Below are 20,115 nucleotides of genomic sequence, written 5' to 3' on the forward strand. Positions count from 1 at the left end.
AGGGGCCTCGAGGCTGGACAGGCCCAGCTCCCTCAGCCTCTCCTCACTGAGATGCTCCAGTGCCTCCATCATCTTTGTCACCCTCCACTGGATCAGCTCCAGGAACTCCATGTCTGTCCTGTCCTGAGGAGCCCAGAGCAGGACCCAGCACTCCAGGTGATCCTCCCAGGGCTGAGGAGCAGGATCCCCCCCCCTGACCTGCTGGCAGTGCTCTTCCCAAGGCATCCTCATGAGTGGAGTTCCTGGTGCTGTTTGTAACACAGAGCTGTTTTACTACATGCAAACATTATATTTTGCTTTTGAAATGTATGGGAGGAACACTTGCTGTATAAAATAAAGCTGAAATTTGTTTAAGGGCAAAAGAGAATCTATCTTCTATCACGGCTTTTCCTTCATATAATTATAATGACTCAGGTTTTATAACACCTTTCTGGAGAACATCAGGTATCTTCACTGCTATCAAACACCTACCAGGAGATTACAGTATTGCCAGAGCAATTGCTTTGCTTTTGTTCCTGAAGCAGCCATTCTATTGAAGCTGTTAACTTGATCACTGTGATAGAAGCCTTTGTCAGAGTCCTCAATTAACATCACTGACAGACATCTAAAACCTGGAACAACTGTCCCTCTTAGAGACACAGATTTTGGAAATAAATCAGTTGTAACCAAATACATTTCCTGATGAGGATGAAACCAAAGGATGTATCCACCATGAAAGTGTCAATCTGCGCATCTGGCACAATTTCTCGATGTACAGAAAAAATCAGTAATTTAAAAGAAAATAAAAGAAAATTTAAAACTTCCATGAGCTACATGGATTCTACACATTATGATTCATTCAGATTCCCTGTTTAATACTTTAAAACTTATCTATCATTACCACACAATTTATTCTTTGACTTCCTGCTGTATACAAATGACATTGTAAGTTTACTGTAACATTGTAAAACTCTGGGAAAAGAATTGAAATATGCAAAAATTATATATTAACAGTGGTTTCTGCAGGACTTTAAAAAAGGAGAGGAACAAAATACTGAAGAATTACACCATTATTTTAGCAAGTGGAAGCAGAGATGAATTCATAGCACACTTACATAATAAAAAGTAGTACTTTAATAAGAACAGCATATTTAAAATCCTTTAAAGCACAAGGTGAGGGAATGTTTTTAACTTGGTGTAAGCATAAAGTACATTGAAAAAATCTATTAGTAAAAGCACTAGCTTTTAAAGTCTTACTAGTGAGCCTTTAATAGCACAAAACTATTATCATTCCTTAACATTGTATTACACACTTTAACATCTTCCTAAACCTTTTAGGGAAAAAAAAAAATCATAACATAAACATTTGGATCTATTCCACAGATTTTCTCTCAAGCCAAAGCCTAAAGGTAGAATGCTTCTGTCTTCTACAACAAAGCTTCAAAATCACATTTGTTACTTAAACAATGCAGCTCTTGAAAATAAGGACGAAATAGCTGCTTCCCAGTTATGTGTGTGTTGCCCAAATTTATTCTAACCAATGTGTTTGAGTAGGAGTTGTACCCTCAGAAAAGTGCATAAATTCTTGAATGTAAGTGTTTTTACCTTGTCTGGCTTGTGAGCTTAAAGCCAACTATGGATTCCTTATTGAGGCCAACTGCTTCAATGTTGATCACATCATCCACTTCTGGCTCTGTGGCAATGAACACCAATGGAAACTTCCAAAGGCCTCCTGCAGTACACTGAATTACAAGAGTTGCCTCACTCCTTAAAATTTCAGATAACAAAAGTCAATACATAGAAAAACATTATAAAACATGAACTTATTAATATACCAAAAAAAAAAAAAATCTTTGAGTGTGTAGAAGTAAACTGTAGTAAAATGAAAATACAAATTACTTTAAACTGGAATACATCCCTAATTTTGCATGGCATAGTATTTATCAGGTAAACTTGACTGGAATGTAAATTAAATAGTGCTAGATATTTACAGCAAATTACAAGAAAGAACATAATAGGGAAGTAACATTCCTGGCACAGCCATGAGATTTTATTCTTCCTCTGCTTGCTCTTTTTTAAATTAAAAAAAAAACAAACCCTAAACTAAATTTATTTTACTCATTATTCTGTATTTACTGTGATAGAGAATTTTGTTCAGAACATATTAGCAGTTCATAGAAGGATCAAATAGATCTGACAAAGGTCTATGTACTTTAGGAAAATGCCAGATTCTGATGCCTTCAGATTGTTGCAGAGAGTTGGTGCTGTAGATTCTGAAGATAACAGAACTAATTAATTGCAGTCATTGAGTTCTCTGCAGGTAGCCTAAGTCTCAAGTATACAAAGATAAAAAAAACCAAACCAAATTAAAAAATAATAGAATAAAGATGAGAGAGTAGAAATGAAAAGGCTTTGTAAATTCACCTCCCTCTGACACAATGACACTGAATCAGGTGGGTGGATCATTCTTCCTAAATGTTTGCTCTTTGCTTATTTCATTAATCTTCTGAACTACTGCAAATAAAGAGTAACCCCCTGCCTCCTAAAGATAACTCTTCTCATGCAACCCATGATACTCAGCAGTTCCCTAACACTCCTGGTAATGTTGGGACTCTGGATTTACTTCGTGGCTGCCGGTCCCAAAAGCTTCATTTCAGCCTCCTCCTGACCCACATCTGACTGCACCCAAAGGAAGGGACAGCTTCCCTCTCTCCAAAAGGATCTCCCTTCAACAGTTTCTTTTTAAAGAAGGGAGATGTTCTTATGTAAATCAAAGCACATACATAATTTGTCACATGACAATTATAAAAAAGGAGAATAATTTCCTGATTATTGATCATTGTTACTGGTGCAGTAGAAACTAATTTCAAATTCAACTATCCCACCCAGTCAAAGAATATGTACACATGCTTGTCTAGGAAAAGATTTCCAAGACTGAGAGATCATCTTGTTTGTATGTTTTTTATGAATTATGAGAACAAATAATTTTCATTGGAACTCTTTCAATACTCCAATGTTTAGAAGTAAAACAATGCATACACAGACTATGGAAGTAACTCAACAGAATCATTTCACAGGCACTAAAGAGAAACACTGTCAGTTTTAACACCAAAGATAGCTGAGAAGCAAGGGAGAAAATCTAAACCAATAGATCTCAGAGGTGAAAACAAAATGAGGAAAAGAATGCAGGGAAATTATTATATAAGTAAAAATGACCAGACAGGATTTCATTATGTGTTCTTTTGGTAGTAAGGAACAGGACCTTACCTCATTGGTTTGCTAGGTGCAAATACTACATTAAAGATCAGTGTTACAATTCTGGATTCTGTATCCCATTCTTTTTCAACCAGCTCCATGCCAACCAAAGATTCAAGCTGATATCTAATTTCATCTGATTGATATTGCAATTCATACAGAAACTCCAGTGTTGCAGAGGAACCTAAATGATACAAAAGAAAAATATCAACCTGTGTGCACTATAATTTCACACAGTTGGTTGGCTCAGAGTTACAATTCTTCCCTTTATTACTAAAAATGACAAATGAGTAAAACTAGCAATTATCTAAAACTAAAGTGATTTCCTTCTGACTGCATAACAAAATCTTCCCATTTCATATGACAGGCTATATAGTTTCCAGCAAAATAGAAGCTGGAAAACTTACTTGGAATATGTGAATGGTAATAGCAATATTGCTCTGGCTGGTGGAATACTTCTTGTTCATGAGCCAAATGAAAATCTCATAATACTCTTTTTGAGTAATGCCATTGGGACAATTGCAAAAAAACCATCATTAAGGACATCAATGCCATTGATGGCTGCAAGCCCAATACACAGAATACAGAGAAATAGTGAAGATGTCACCAGCAGCCTCTTCTCTGATTCCCTGAAGCAGCTATGAAAAGGCCAAGTAGTAATGACATAAAAATAAACAGCTGAGCTTCTTGAATCAAATGTCTCCTCCAGCTGTAATAAAGGAAACTGAGATATTCAGTATACAATAGTAGTTTGTGCACAGAAGGGAACATTTCTATGAGGAAAAGAATCTCAAGCTGTTAATCCATTAAAAAGTTTTACACATTTTCTAGATGAGAAATGTTTTGACACAACCACTAACTCCTACAGGAGATTTCATTTTACTATGACCACCTATCTCAGGGCACATTTTGAATTTGCACAGCTGGGTACAAATGTACAGAAGTGCTGTGTGTGCATCCCTGTACACTTATCCTGGCTGCATAGTGCCAGGCAGCTGCAGAGTTAATTCCCAAGGCCTTCTGACTCAGAATTCTAAAATACAGATGACAGATTTGTTTATATAAAAAGTCCAAGTGACAATGTTGGATAAAAGCTTACTTTGGTACTGCCAATCTGTAAAACCACCATAATTTAAGTGAGTATGGAGATGCCTTCCCACTTTTTAGTCCTTTGTCCTTTTCTGAAATGCACAATTTCCTCTTCCCACATCAGCAGCTAACAGGAGACGTGATCTTTTGTTGCTTCATTTTTATAACACAAGGATTAAGAAATGTAACAGCTTATACTGGACCATTTGTAACTCTTTAAAGTAGACTGTTCACAGACCTCTGTACAATATCTACCAGATTAGAGTCACACAGATGTAAGCAAAGTATTATGACCAGGGGTTATCATTCATAGTAGATTAGATACAGACTGAGCACCAAAATACAAGATTTCCATGTATTGATCCATATATGCAGGGACTTCATTACAATAAATGCAATTTTTCAAAACGAAAATCAACATGAAAATTTTCTCCTACAGTCTATAAAACTAATGACCATCCTACATTTTTTCATCCTTGCTGTTTTTCCATTTGAAAAATTTAATGTTTATGTCATTCGTTCAGATTCCAACACAGCCCAAGGCTTTTAGGAGTCACCCTTGGCAAATGCTAGAACATGAAGATTCAGATGCTGACAATCAATGGGAGAGAAAGAATGAGACAATCTGGAGCATTTCACAGTGAAAAAAAATTGCAGCTGTTGAGCAGATGCTTCATTCAATAGTTATATCACACAATGCTACTCAGGAAAAGCTTATTTTATAGTTCAGGTGCTAGGAAGACAGTGTTGGGAACTGCATGCTGGATTTTAATATCCAAACATTTGGGTTTGGTTTGAGATATATATTTATTACTTCTCAGTCAGAAGCAATTAAATATATTTTTTTCTGTTCCAGGCTGTTTTGCAACCTGTCAACCTGTTCTATGCTTATATTAAGTAATTAGTTAAAATATTTTATACTTCCAACACTTAAGGAAAAAATGATGCATTTATGAATGCCAATATTTGGAACTTTGCTATATTGGTCCCTTCAGCACATTTTGATTTAGACTGCTGATCTAGTTTAGCACTACTATAAAATGTAAAACAGTTATATTTTTCACCACAGCTGCCCTGAAGACTCCTATATTATCATGCTGTGGGAATTCTCTGTGGAATGTTAATATTTGATTCTAGCAATCCTGTAACACACTGCCTAAACAAACTGGCAGAACCTAGAGGAAAAAAGTTATGAATCAGCTAGGAAATTGTCCAATTTGTCCAATATTCAAAGGTCTCTTGACTCTTAGAATTCCTAGTTTCAATTAAAATGGCACAAGATATAAAACATGGAGATAGCACTAACACTTTCTTTAAAGCAAAGTCAAATACAATATAACATTCTGTTCAAATAGGCCTTGACCCTTTAGGCCAGGCTATTTGTAGGCTTTCATTCAGTTTTCTCTTCATTTCAGTTCAGTTTTCTGAATCACTATTTTCAGTACAGGTAAAATTCTTCTTTTATCTAATGCAAGATGTAAAATACACATGAAAATGTAAAAGTATACACCAATTAATCCACTCGTGTTCTGTAAATAGAGAGCAGAGGGAGAGCTTTAGCCACATCTGACTCAATATAGAGATATTTATCAATCTAAATACTGGGAAGATATAAGCACACTATTTATATACAGCCAGTTAAACCTAGGGAACAGAAATTCTGATTATAAAAATTATTGCTTCTTCCTATTTTCTGAATAACATTTTGCCTTAGTTAAGAGAAAATATATGCTGAGGTAATTATTCCAAAACAATTTTTTTAATCATTAAACATTTCTTCTTTTGAAAGGCAATTAATCTTAGTTGTCAAGCATTTTCATTTGTGTAAATAAAGATATCTAAAAAGATAGAATGCATTTAAGCAACACTTGTGTATACAGAGCTACTGAAGCACCTATGTTTAAAAACCAACCAGGCTTTTCAGCTATACAGTACTATGACTTGGCTGTCATTTATTTACAAATGCTAGTAAGGACACTGGAATAAAAGTGTTGGGTTTTGTTTAAATAGCCTCGAAGAAGATAAAAGGATATAGATCACTTAAAAAAAATATTTTATGACTCATAAGACTTACATGAAAACTCCAAGGATTTCACACTCTGGGCATACAAATTGGGGAAAAGTGAATTTTTGTGACTGCTAGATTTACTGTAAATCTAATTAATAGATAAATACATCTAAAATTAATGCATCTAAAATTTAAAGAACTATTCCAGCAAATTCACAAAATAGCAATCTTAGACATTTAAATAATATTTTAGTGGAAAAGAACCTGTATTCAAGGTTCAAAAGAATTAATAACAAAGGCATTTGTAGAAGGGCCTATTGCCTACAGAAGGCAGTGAAAGGCCCACTGGATATTTCTGACCACAGAGTTTCACAGTATCAGGAGAGAAGTGTTTGTACCTCCCTCCTGTTTCTGAAAAGTGTTTGATTTCACTGAGGACCAGCTCATTATCCCCTGCGTTTCCTGATGATAAAAATCTCATGGCCACTGGCCCAGGAGGCTGCAGTGCCCTGTGCACACCCAGGGGAGATGTGGCTGTCTGAGCTCTCCACAAACAGCACGTAACCTGTGGCACACTGGGTGACATGAACGTGGCAAAGGGGGCACCTCCCTAAGGGACCCCCTTTACTTTCACACTGTCTCCCATTTCCAGGGAGACAGATGGAAATTAAAACTGTGATGGAAACATGCTCAGACTGCAGAAGTGCTTGTCCTCATTGCAGAGGCTTTTCCTTGGATGGATGCAGTAAAACAGAGATGCAAGTGAATTCACTTAGCTGCTCTTATTTGTAGTCATTTCATAAAGAAGGGAAGCACAATCACCAAATATAAACATGTAATTAAAGCCAAGGCATTCATAAATTTGCAGTTTCATGCTTTGCATAAACCAGATTAATTATTTTCACTTGGTGCTGAATGAACACACTTCACTCATACTGATTTTTTCCACTGGTTCTGATAATTTTCCAAGGCTGGCTCCACTGTGGCCCTGACACTTAACAAATATTTCTTCCCCCCTTGATCTAATAGTCCCCAAACTGCTAATACAGAAACTACAAAACCAGATGTTAAGTACTCATTTCTACCAGGTATCTGGCATCTAATCTTCACCTTCTAAATATTTTGAAATATCTTCCTACATAGTCCCTTTCAGGTCTCATCTGACACTTGTCCTTTTCTTGCTTCTCCATTGTCTTCCAAGAGTTTTCACACAGACACTGCAGGAATTCAGCAGGCAGTGGGGAATGAACATTAAATATGCAGTTCTGCCTTTCCAGCAAAAGTAGAGGCAGACAGAACACATTATTGTACAGCAGATTAAATAATTATAATACTGTTTTCAAGTACATATTCAAATAAACAGCAAAAAGTGAATTTCAAGAGTAATAAAGGAAAAAAAAGTAGAAAAGTTTAGTGGTCAAGGACATCCAAACACTTAAGTAGACATCATGTGGGTAGTAAGACATGAGATCTCATCTGAAAATTATGTATCTGTTTCTCACTGTAAAATGTCACAACTATGGGTCAACAGCAGCAGAATAAACAAATTGCAGAAAACCCCCAAAGACCTGGCTGTAGCTTAATATGCCTTTCACCAGATTTCTTCATACAGGTACAAAAGAGTTGTATGTGGAGCACTATAAATATAAGCAAATATAACATAACTTTTCTAAATTCCAGACACCAAATTAAACTCATAGAAATTAATGGATTAAAAAGCTGATCTCCTTCTGTTGATAGTAAAATTATTGATCCTCATAGGAATTCAAGGAAATTCTCAATATAGTTCTGCATTTATATATTTGTATCTCTTCTCTGCAAGTTTTTCTCTTTCCATATCCAGCCAAAAACTTTCATCCATATCTCCAATGCTCTACAAAATTCCACTCTTACCCACATCTTTTACCCTGCATCCCATTGCCTATTTCCTTAGCAACTAATTGGAATGCTTCTTTCTTAAATTTTCTCTTATATTCAACTCTTCTGTTTCCTAATTTTTCTCTTACAAAACACTTCTTTGAAAGAGGTATCTACTACTAAACCAAGTTTCTACTGTAAAGAAGCAGCAAAAGGCAAAAAGCATTGCCCCCTTTTTTTTGTTTTGAGAATGTGTTTCTTCAAAATGCTGCACAGTTTAGTGAATGAAATAGAAGCTTGTGAATCCATTTGATGTATATGAAACACACAGTATGCATCTAGTAGTGTTCCTTGCAGCTTGTTTCCATATATTCTCTCTCCCTGAATCCCTTTTTCACTAATTATCTTTTTGCTCTGCCTCCATACATCCCTTTCAACGCTTTCTTTATTCTCATATTACTTGCATAATAGAGTTGAAACAAAAACCTCAGAAAAATCAAAAGGATTCTCTTCAGCCCAAAGGATCTCACATTATTTGCCTTTGATCTGGAATTCTACTCAGATTTGTATGCTACCCTGTAAATTCATGCTATAAAGGAAACAATTAAAATTTATTTCTTCATAACCATTATAATCCTTTTTCAACAAGTTACCTCTTTTATTTAGCCATGTCTTCATTTAGCCAGAAACTCTGGCAGATAAAGATCACATCTGTACCTTGGCACAGAAACATCAAAGCAGCTTCTTCAGGAACATATCTCATGATTTAGTCCTAATTCACACAGACATTATTTTTTCCATGGCATCCAAAGTCATTTGCCTCACTTTCAATGTTGCCCACAGAAATCAGTAACAACTCAAGCTGACTTTTAACCTGACCATTCTATTTGGACTGGCAAATTGAAAACTCACGTCACCATTTTTTCAATAGCTCTTGACAATTTTACATTATACTATGGTCTATTACAAAAGCATGCATTTTTTATCTTCTGGCTTTTTTAATACACAAAGCTGAGCCACAAAGAGTGGAACACAGCACCTGATCACCAGGGTCACATTCATTTGCTTCCTTTTCCTTACCCAACAGATTGCCTTCAGTTACACATAAGACAGAACATCTATCACACAGGGTAGTGTAAATTCTCTACTATAAGACATTTCATCTCATGGGAGGTAACTACTTGTGTTATTTTTTGGATACAAATCAGGTTTCAGAATTAATAAAATTTTTGTGTTGTAAATTTCTGAGGTTTCACTCTTGTCTTCCTCAGCTGGCTTGAAGAAAGAGTGATGGTTCAAGGTTATCACTTCATTCAAAGTTCTGTGGTGATTCTGTGTAACTTCTGTTTACTTGTCTTATAGTTTTAATATCTTCCTGTATCTCCAAAGCTTCAGATCAGCTTGTTCTTAAACTGTCAAAACAACAGGCCTGATGCAGTAATTTATAAAACATAAAGGTTTATACATTCTACAAAACAACAGGGGAAGTTCGTTGGGGAATTTTTGTATCACAGTCTCTTGGAAATGTGTAGTGTGGGAGAGATCTAGAGATAATAACTTCATTTTCTGTAAGAACAACAAAACTTGAACAATCTAACTTCAGAGACAGAAGACGAGGATAAAGAATTTTATCACAGAAATGACAATAGGATGTAATAACCTGGAAATGGAAGAGCATTTGGGATAGGATTGTTGCATGCATGTAGTTTTTTACTACACTGATTGTCTGATAAATTTTCTGAGGCAAATTTAGGTGCATAAATCATCTGTTTTTCTATGACAAAAAGCATTCAAACAGAGCTGAGAGACATAGGGCCACTGTCCCAGAAAAACTGAAGTTTGCATCTTGAGGGGTTTGACCAGCAATGCTTTGTTGGTGTCTCATAAATAATAAGGAAATAATTCAGAAAAAAGTGGAAATTAATGCAGACAGATCATTGTTAGGTATTATGATGTTCCAGAAGAATAGTTAAGGTCCTATAGAGCTGTGTTGGCCATGGTTCTGATTTACAGAAACTTCCCCAAAATATCTTTACAAAGCAAGGGTGTAGTGGTTCTGTTTCTATTGGAAGTAATACTTCCTTGTCACCCAACCAAAGAGATTACAGGAAATTCTGTGTGCAGGAAAGGGGGGAAACAGCAATCACAAACATAGAGCAATTAAAGTCATTAATACACTCCTCCAGCTAATTATATTGCCTAGGTTTTTCTTATCCACTAGCTCAAATAATTTTAAGGGATATCTATTTGTGTTTTCTTTTTTCAGACATTATTTGAGTTATTCAATCAGTTCTTTTGGACTTCTCATGTTTCCTGGTTCTATATCATACTGAAGAGTAACACCTGGAAGAATTTCATTATTTCTGGTATTGTATTATTTATTGGTTTTGCAATTTTATGAAGCTGAAAAACTAACTTCAGATTAGATTATAATAGATCTTGTTCCCTTTAAGTGTTGAATATTTAAAGTGAGCATGATTTTGTATAAGTATCAGAAAGTAATTTTAATTAATGTAATGATTATTCTCATTCCTAAGGCTTACAGATTTTAACATTTTATCAAATGGCAAGGAAACAGAACTGAGTGATGACTGTAAACAGAAATAAAAGCAGTTCCCAACTGCCTGATCACAATTCACAAGTTCTTTTTTTGCCATAATTTTCTGTTACTGTTCTAATTTCTTAATAAGAAATGACAGTAGGAGGGTTTACTTATGAGATGAAAATTGTGCTGTATTTTTTCTCTTTTTTAATGGACCCAGTGATATCTTTGTATATCAACGAGAACTATTTGACCTTCTTCATTAAAATGCCTGGCATGATTTCAGCTCAATAATGGAAATAAACAATGCATCAAATCTCTCCCATGCTTCACTCATAAATAAAGAAACAAACAGGCAGATGTAAACCAAAATTATGTAGATGACTAAATAATCCATTTAAGACTTTCAGTTCTCCTTTGATGCCTTATACTTTGACTTCTACTAGTTCTCTTCCGTCAGGAGTTATCACCTCTTAACAAAAAAGCAATAATCCATAACAAAGTGACTCAATTCTTGGTTCACCCCCTTGTCAACAACTTCATTTTGCCATTGATCACTGCTTTCATCAACTCTTAATCCAAAACAAACACTTTGTTATCCTTTCTATTATTGCATAGGAAGAAAATCGAATTTATATAGCTGTAATTTTCTCATCCTCAAGGATAATTTCAAAAATAATGCCACAGTAATTCTGACAATACAAAAATGGCTTCAGTAGGATATACGGCCATCTTCATCATTATTATCCTCTTCATATTGCTTCCAATATTAATCTGCTACACTTTACCAGCAATCATATTAACATCTCTGGATGAGTGATCAAGTCTATTTGTCTCCAAAGATTTCTTTGGTCATGCCCAATTTTATTGACCTTATATCTTAAAGGTGAGCCTCCTGATCCAGATCCATCACATTAAATGGGAATTTAGTGTAATCCATACCACTGGCTAACACAAAATCCTGCTGGGGATGGAAAATAGCTTTTTAATGTGTGTTTGGATATGTTTTTATTCTTTGCTGGTTTCAAAGAGCTACTTTAATGAAATGAAAGAAAATAGAGCCTTTTGAATATTCTGATGAGTTTCAGGAATATTAGGTAATTGCTATAACGTTTTTGTTAACAGCAAAACAAAGGGTAGAGATACAATTTGTATAATGATGCCAACATACATTATGGATTAGCATATCTGGAAAATGTTATTTCACTCTCAGGTGCAGTTGAACTCTCCAATTGTTTAGTCTGAGTTCAGAATGGCTCTAAAACTTGGTCATAACATAAACCAACCTTGTACCTGTGCTACCCTACAGAACCTGGGCAGCACTATTCCCCTCAAGGCAACTGTCATGAAACCTTCCCAGAAATAAGAATTCAGAGCAAGGAGCTAAGACCAGCTGCTGGGCTGTGAGGAGAGCAATGAATTAATAAAGATGAGAGGAGTTAATGAGAAACACTCAGCCCTCATGGCTGGCTTATGAGATAAACTGAAGCAATTGAAAGGGAAAGGTTACAAAAGACCACTACAAACACACAATGTTGTGGATGTTTAATGTCAGTCAAACATCCATAACTGATTTGTGACTGTTTGATTTATTTTTTTTTAGAAGACTGTGGAAAATTAAATGTGTTTGTATTCCCCACTGAATACTTAACCTAAAAAAAAGCAAACTTCACTTGTTTGGATGAATCTCAGCTCTTAAATTTCCTTTAGTGAAAAAGAGATCTTTAGAGTCATTGTAAGAAAACAGATGAAAAATACATTTAGGGGGAAAATATTCATGTAATGCAACTGAAAATTATTTTTTAAAAGGGCCATACTCTCCTTGTTACTTGCTACATCTAAAATATTAACCTTCATCATTTGATCCCTGGAATTTTGCTGACTTCTGAACAAGAAATGATGTCATTGGAACTAGACAACTTTTAGATTGTACCCTCTTTCGTAAGAAATTGTAGTAGATTTCTGTGTCAAGTGCACTCCTCCGTATTGGATGAAATTGAATTTTTTATGTAGAAGACGTGTTTGAAGATTCTTCACTTTAAAAGAATTTATCCTTGACCAAATAATTTAAATACTGAAGCACAGTATTAGCTGTTTAAATCTGATCTGCCAATAATTATCATCATTTATCCTTGGGTGTAAAAACTGCTTATCACTCTTCACACAGGCACTCTGATGAATCACTCTTTCAGAAGAGAAAAAAATGAAGAACAGTGTGCCAGACTGTTATCTTAAAGGTTTAGGCTTTTATTTATGTTATTACTGGTAGACTGCAGAAAAGCTCAGATAGTACCATTTAATTTGCTTCCCAACAGGCCTCAAATTCATCTATCAATAATGGCATTAAAATGTCATTGAAAAGGATGAAAAGCATAGTGTTAAAAATTATTTTACTACCTAGGGTGCAAAGCATTTCATTACCAGACTTCTTACTTAAAAAGATGGAATGCCCCAAATCAATGTCTTGTACACCATGTGCAGAAGCCAGTAATAAATTATTTGTATGAATAAAACAAGAAGTAGACATCATGAATCTGCAAGACTTTCAAAATGCTGGCTCAGCTTGCTCACTGCATGTTTTTTTTTATCAATTCACATGCCACCATTTTGGAGGGAAATAGCCCAGGTGTGTTTAAGGCAGCCCACTCATATGTGACCAGCCAATAATGAGCTAAATCTGTTACTCTATTATAAAAATAAATTTTTAAAAAGTGCCTTTTTATCTTGATGGACAGCTGTCCTCAAAAGGCTGAATAAATTTTCATAATAGCATTTACAGTTCTCCAAAGATGAAAGAATGTACACTGACAACTTCACATCTTTTTGCTTTACTGGATTTATCACTACACTGTGTAATATGGATGTGTAAGATGATGATATGCCCAGGAAATAAGTTATCTTTGACACTACAATGAGTAAATATAAAATTTTAAAAAGTAATTATGAATATCAGCCAATCAGTAAGCATATGCTCTGCAAGCTCTCTTAAACAGTTCAACTTCAGGTCTCCTATTTTAAAAGCTTTCAGAAATAAAATCTATTTAAAGACAGTAATTGCTGATATGAGATTACACTGATCAATGTGCATGTTTGCATGAAAATTGGCCTCCTAGGGAGGCTGTAATGCATCTTGATTTACCTTTTACAGCTATTCACTTTTTCTGTTCTGTAACATGGTATTCCTGCACAGCCTCTGTAGGAACAGACTGTAAATGGCAGAAAAGGGACAGAAAAGCCAAGTTTGGCTGCCCTTCCAACTGATACCTGATTGCCTGATAGACTGCAATTATAGCAACATCTGTCAACTCATCTTTTACCACTTAGAACAAAGTCAGAGTGCAGGTGAAATCCCTTCCCTCATCTACAGCTAAGTTAAACACACATTAGTCTGTTTCATGTTATGTGTCATAATTTTTAAATAACATTTTCCTTATAAAGGATGATGACTTTGAACCCAAAATGGAATGTTAGGTTTCCAGGATGCACAATTTTCAAATTTTTTGTAGTGACTATGACTGATAACAGAAGTACTGGTGATACAGCAGTAACAAGTATTTTTTCCTTACTACTTATTTGTTGTACCATTCTGTTTCAAGGAGAGGTATATTTTGAGCAGCTGCTGTATCTGAATAAATTGATTTTCACTGTGTTCTCAGCAGATTAACAGTAAGTGGAAGCTATCCTTTTACAAAGCTTTATCACTTCTTTCAAAAAGTCCTCCTTCTTCAATCCATTCTGATACCCATATTGACCTGCTGATGGGAATGCATCTTATAAACCTGCAGATAAATGTCTCCTGGCAATGCTTACACAGATGTATTTTTTTCTAACTGAAGACTTTGTGCAGGCTCTCTTTTAAAGGAGAGATTGTGTGTATGCAAGCCTCACATCCAGGACAAATTTAAAAAGAGGGAAGGTTCAGGTTTATAAGTGCCCATAGCTGCAGACAAAAAGTTAAATACTCCATACTTGCAAAATTATAGAAATACGAACTGGGACAATTTGCCTAAACCTCACTCATTGTCATGGCAGAGCTGCACATCTAGTGAAGTACATATTTGAAATTTTCCTAAAAGAGTATGACATCAAAACTATCCTCACCATCAGTGACTTCTGGGGTGCTGGACAACTCTTCTGCGTCCGCCATGGCAGAGTTCCCCGCATCAGGCATGACTCCAATCAGCAGCAGCTCTACCCTCTGCTCCAGCCTCTGCCTGGCCTGACAGCGAATCACAACTACAGAAAAGCAAAAGCATCTTATTTGCAAAGCGCTGGCATCTTGATTTTAACAAAGAAATGAAACATAGAAGCTACATGTGCTTAGAGAAAGACAGAATTCCAGTAAGGAGCAAGATGGCTAAAAGCCTTTCTCAGCCTCCACCTTCTATTGTTCTGTTGTGGTGAAGTAGTTGAAAACATTGCTAAGCAAACAAAAATCTGTTCAGTTAGTTCCCAACAGCACTTGCAAATTTCTCTCTTATCTTTAATCATTAAATGTATCTTCATTTTAGTGGAACTGCTAATAGGAATTATGGCATAGTTTGAAATATGCCAGTAAGAAAGGAAGACTGAAACAAAACAAAACAAAACAAAAACCAAAACTTTTATAATTAAATTAAAGAATATTAAGTTACTCTTTGCTTTCTTAGTTTAAGAATAATGTTGTTAAAACTTGACCTTTAATAGAAATATGCCAGAATAAAAAGCATTCTCACATGAGTTTCAGTTTGAAGCATCATAGAACTTCTTTTAGTTCAGTAAGTGATTTTAATTTACTGCTTCCAAATTATGTCTTTTTCATTACAAAGTTGTTAGATTTTAGCTTTTACACTAGTTTTTATAAAGCTTATTTCAATAGTTTTGGTTTTGGGGTTTTTTTTTGGTTTTTTGGGGGTTGTTTTTTGCTTTTTCTTATTTAATAGCACAGAAAAAGAAGAAAATTACATAAAAACACTGAAAAAAATGTTTTCCTAAAGTCCTAGAACTTCTTAAGAGTTCTGGGAACCAACATGAAAAAGAACAGTTGATCACATACTTTTTAGTTTCAAGATCTGTAAGTAATTTTCATCAGAGTTAGACCCAATGTTTCTTCAAAAATTAACTCTGAAGTTAACATAAGGAATTAATAATCAATAATTTGGAACCATATTGTGGTGAATCAATATGCAGTGTTTAAAAAAAGAAGAAGGAGACCTCTTTTTTATATAATTTTTATTTAGCTTCAACTTTCAGTTCTGGCACTTTATTTACTCTGCAAAACAGATAATTACACAAGTTCAGGTAATTTCCTTTCTCCCTTGGTCTAGCCCTGTTTAACAACGTGTAAGTAATTTCTAGAGATCTCTTAGAATTTCCATGAAGGAGAGTTACTGAAATAGGTTAAACACAGATCTTTTTGTTTAAATGTATGACCTTATATAAATATCATTTTAAATCTATATTTAAAAATAGATTACATTCTCTGTATTCCATTAGTTTACCAAATGTTTCAGATTACTGTGTGCACATTGTGTCATGTTCTATTCTACAATTCCTCTTACTACCAAAATTGATTTCACATTTTCTTTTTCCACAATGGCTAAATAATATTTATGAATAAAATTCAGAGATATCTAAGATTTGACTGGACAAGTCCCTGAGCAAGCTGCCCTTGAGCAGGTGCTTGGATTAGAGGACCCCCAGTGGTCCTCTCCAATTAAAATTGCTGTATGCTTCTTTGACTCTACACTCTACAAGAATTAAAAGAATATTCTGAATGACCCCCCCATTTGTAATCACTTCTATAGGATAGCCCAGGTATCATGTACTTAACATGTACTACATGGGTTGTGACCACTGATCATTTTAATTGGTCTCATGAGATAGAAAACCAAGTGACTTCTACAAGTTTAAGTATATTAAGATGCAAATAAGAATGACCCAAAGATGAACTCCTTAATATACCAGCAAAGCTGCTTGGGTTTTTGACACAGAAACTTGTAGCCTCCAGGCAATTCTAATAAATGTCTGCATTTAGAGAGATGACAATATCTTGATCATTATCTTTTTTTTTTTTAAGTAGATTTCTTGTTATTATCTGCTTTGGATTTATATCTTACAATGCAAGTTTTCTAAATGCCCAATTATAACTGAAAACCATAGGTTTCAGAATCACGGTACGAATGGAAAATTCCATAAACACAGTTAAAAACACCTATTTCTGTTTTCTGGGACATGCTTGAAAGACCTAGATTTTCCTTGAGAAAAAATATTAGCCCAACATAACATACTGATGGCCAAAGAACTATATGTATTCAAAATTAATGCAATGAATTTTTATGTATTACAAACATTTATTGAACATAAACGAATGGATAACAGTTATAAATATGCTACAATTTAGTTCTGCTGTTTTAAAAAAACATTTAGGAATTTGAAATTACTTAAGGGTTGATAGTATGTGAGCTTCTGATCATATACAGAAGTTAGGTCACCTAAGCAATTCATGAATGCTAAACATTTTAATTCATAACTTATACAGAAAGTATTGGGTCCTGCACTTGGGGAACAACCACCCCGGGCAATGCCCCAGGCTTGGGCAAGAATGGCTGGAAAGCTGCCCAGTGGAGAAGGACTTGGGGATGTTGATGAAAAATAGTCTGAACATGAGCTCAGATGTGCCCAGGCAGCCAAGAAGGCCAATGGCAGCTGGCCTGGATCAGGAACAGGAACCTGCCCAGCAGGACCAGGACAGGGATTGTCCCCCTGTACTCGGCACTGGTGAGGCCACACCTCGAGTGCTGTGTCCAGTTCTGGCCCCTCAGTTCAGGAGGGACATTGAGGGGCAGGAGGGAGCCCAGAGAAGGACAGTGGAGCTGGGGAAGGGTCACAAGATTAAGAAGAGTGACTGGGGGAGCTGGGGGTGTCTAGCCTGGAGAAAAGAAGGTTCAGGAGAGACCAGCTCCATCTCTAGACCCACCTGGAAGGAGGGTGTGGCCAGGTGGGAGTTAATCTCTTCTCCCAAGTAACAAGTGACAGGACAAGAGGAAATGGCCTCAAGTTGTGCCAAGGGAGGTTTAGATTGGATATTGGGAAAAATTTCTTCATGGAAAGAGTGGCCAGGTGATGGAACAAGGTGCCCACAGAACTGGGGGAATCATCACACCTAAAAATATTCAGAAACCACAGAGATGTGGTACTTAGGGACATGGTTTAGTGGTTTTAGTGGTTACACAGAGCTAATGGCTGGACCCAATAACCTTAGAGGTCTTTTTCAACCTTAATGATTCTGTGATTTCAATGAAAGCAACAGACCAATAAAAGGCAGATTTATCTTGAGGAGTGCCACTGAATTACACAACAGCTTTAAATAACACAACAAACACCCACATTAATATACATGGTTCTAATGCTAATGAGACTCATTAAAGCCATCATTTTGGGCAACAGTTGATTACATGATAATATTCTGTTTCATTCCTTAAGGTATTAAAGTACAAATTAATGAGATGAAAGCTCTAATTAATACCACACCATTGGCATTTGTCTACAAGTAAAGCGTCCTTAAGCAATATAAATTAATGACAGTACAAATATCTATGTTTTTTCAGCAATTGTCCCTGTATCTCAATACATTTTATGTAGAAAGGTATTATATTCACTTATTCAATCCACAAAAAGTAAGCTGAAAGGACAAGCTGGTATAGAATTGGTCCCACATTTACACATTGAGCTGTAGTTTCAGGGTTATAGATTTAAAAAGCTGTTCACAACTTCCTGTTTCATAGCTCTGGAATTGTATCACACCTTAAAAATACAGATGGTCAAATACATAAGCATTTACTATCCCCAAAATAAGCAAGAAATCTCCAAGAATGTCTTAATCTTTTAATGTAAGTTTACTCCTAAAGAGCAAGGGGAAAACTTACTGTTGTTCACACTACTTTATATTCTGGTTTTGATGAAGAGATGAAATTCAAGGCTGAGAGAAGCAGCAAACATCTCCTCCAATATTTTGCACCCTGTAGACTCTCCAGAAGGGTGTTCTGGGTGTGCAAAAAGTCTACCCTTGAGTCAGTCCTTTGCTCAGCTTACCTTCAGTTCTCAAACTCAGGATTAATTGGGATACTGAAGGGCACAGCCCTAAAGATTTAAAACTGCCCCCAATTCCTTTTATCCACAATAAGAACAAAGTAATGATCTAGATTTGCTTTAGAAGTGAGAAAAAATTTTATTTTTAATATGTGATTTTATCTTTTTTAAGATATAGCTAAGTACTACTGCAAATTCTTGTGATCAAGCAGGTAAGAATATAACTGATTAATTGATTTTCTTAAATATTATTAAATATATTGTTCAAGCTTTTTTGAAGCATTACCTACCTGATTTCTGCTTTGGTGCTTCAGGTGTTCCATTAACGGGATAGATCCAGAGTATTCCCTGAGTTTCCCCGTTCTCTGCTACAATAATATTTCTAGAAAAATACGATTAACAATTAGACTGCTGAAAATTCTGTTTCCAAAGTAATCTAGAATTAAGAGTTGTTGGAAAGGTTAGACTCTATTCTATTGTATGCTGTAATGCTAACCATATCTAAGAAAAATATAAAATAAAATCCAGCTAAATAGATTAGCTATAAATTATATCAGCCACAACTTAAATTCACTTAGTGTATTCAAACATTATAGATCTGCAAACATTTGGCCTGATCTGCATTTTGTCAGGTTATGTTTACACTGAGATAAGATTTCTGCAGTTTATGAATTACATAAAAATATCAGGATGTAAATCATTATTATCTCAAATATATTGAAAAAAACAGAGCTTTCATTTGCTCAATATCCATAACCTGCACCAGCAGCCAGTACTTTAAATTTTCTTTATTTAAAGCAAGAATAGACAGGTATTAAAACAGACAGATATCTTACCCTGAATCTGCATACTTTGCAGGGTACATTAAAAGCTTTTGATGGATACCCACTGCCCTCAAAATCAGACACTGGACTGCCCTTGGGAGCTACGCATGAATAGTCAATGGGATAAATGGTGATAGGATTGAGCATCTCAACCACTTTTTCCTTTCCTATTAGAATAAATTACCTGTTTAAGTCTGTATTTGATTCACCAGCAACCTCATAAGGCCAGTTCTCACCGTTTTCCCTCATTACATGAATTACCACCACTGCTTTATAAATTTTCATTTCAGCTGGCATGAATAACACAGGGATTTCCAGTTTTTCTTTTGGAGCTAATCGGATTCCTGCAAGATGAAACAAATTGATGTGGTATTTTGGAAGTTTTCAAAATATTTTCTATCATTTTACTCATATCTTTCCCTTTTTCTTTTTTAATCACTGTTTAACCTTTTATCATATCGTATGGCTGTCCCTTTAAAAAATTCCATTTT

The 20,115-nt window shown here is 35.3% G+C and overlaps 1 protein-coding gene across 1 annotated transcript in view; it reads right to left on the reverse strand.

Annotated features, from left to right (window-relative positions):
* Nucleotides 1-20,115, reverse strand: part of CFAP47 (cilia and flagella associated protein 47) — a 261,050-nt gene that overhangs the window by 17,655 nt on the left and 223,280 nt on the right. The window contains exons 58-62 of the mRNA XM_066545467.1: nt 19,809-19,968; nt 19,091-19,182; nt 14,832-14,966; nt 3,247-3,418; nt 1,585-1,746 (exon numbers count right to left, since the gene is read on the reverse strand). Of these exons, the coding sequence (XP_066401564.1) occupies nt 1,585-1,746; nt 3,247-3,418; nt 14,832-14,966; nt 19,091-19,182; nt 19,809-19,968 (721 nt within the window). The remainder of the gene's footprint in view (nt 1-1,584; nt 1,747-3,246; nt 3,419-14,831; nt 14,967-19,090; nt 19,183-19,808; nt 19,969-20,115) is intronic.

The sequence above is a fragment of the Molothrus aeneus genome, chromosome 2, assembly GCF_037042795.1.
Source record: "Molothrus aeneus isolate 106 chromosome 2, BPBGC_Maene_1.0, whole genome shotgun sequence".
NCBI classification, from domain to species: Eukaryota; Metazoa; Chordata; class Aves; order Passeriformes; family Icteridae; genus Molothrus; species Molothrus aeneus.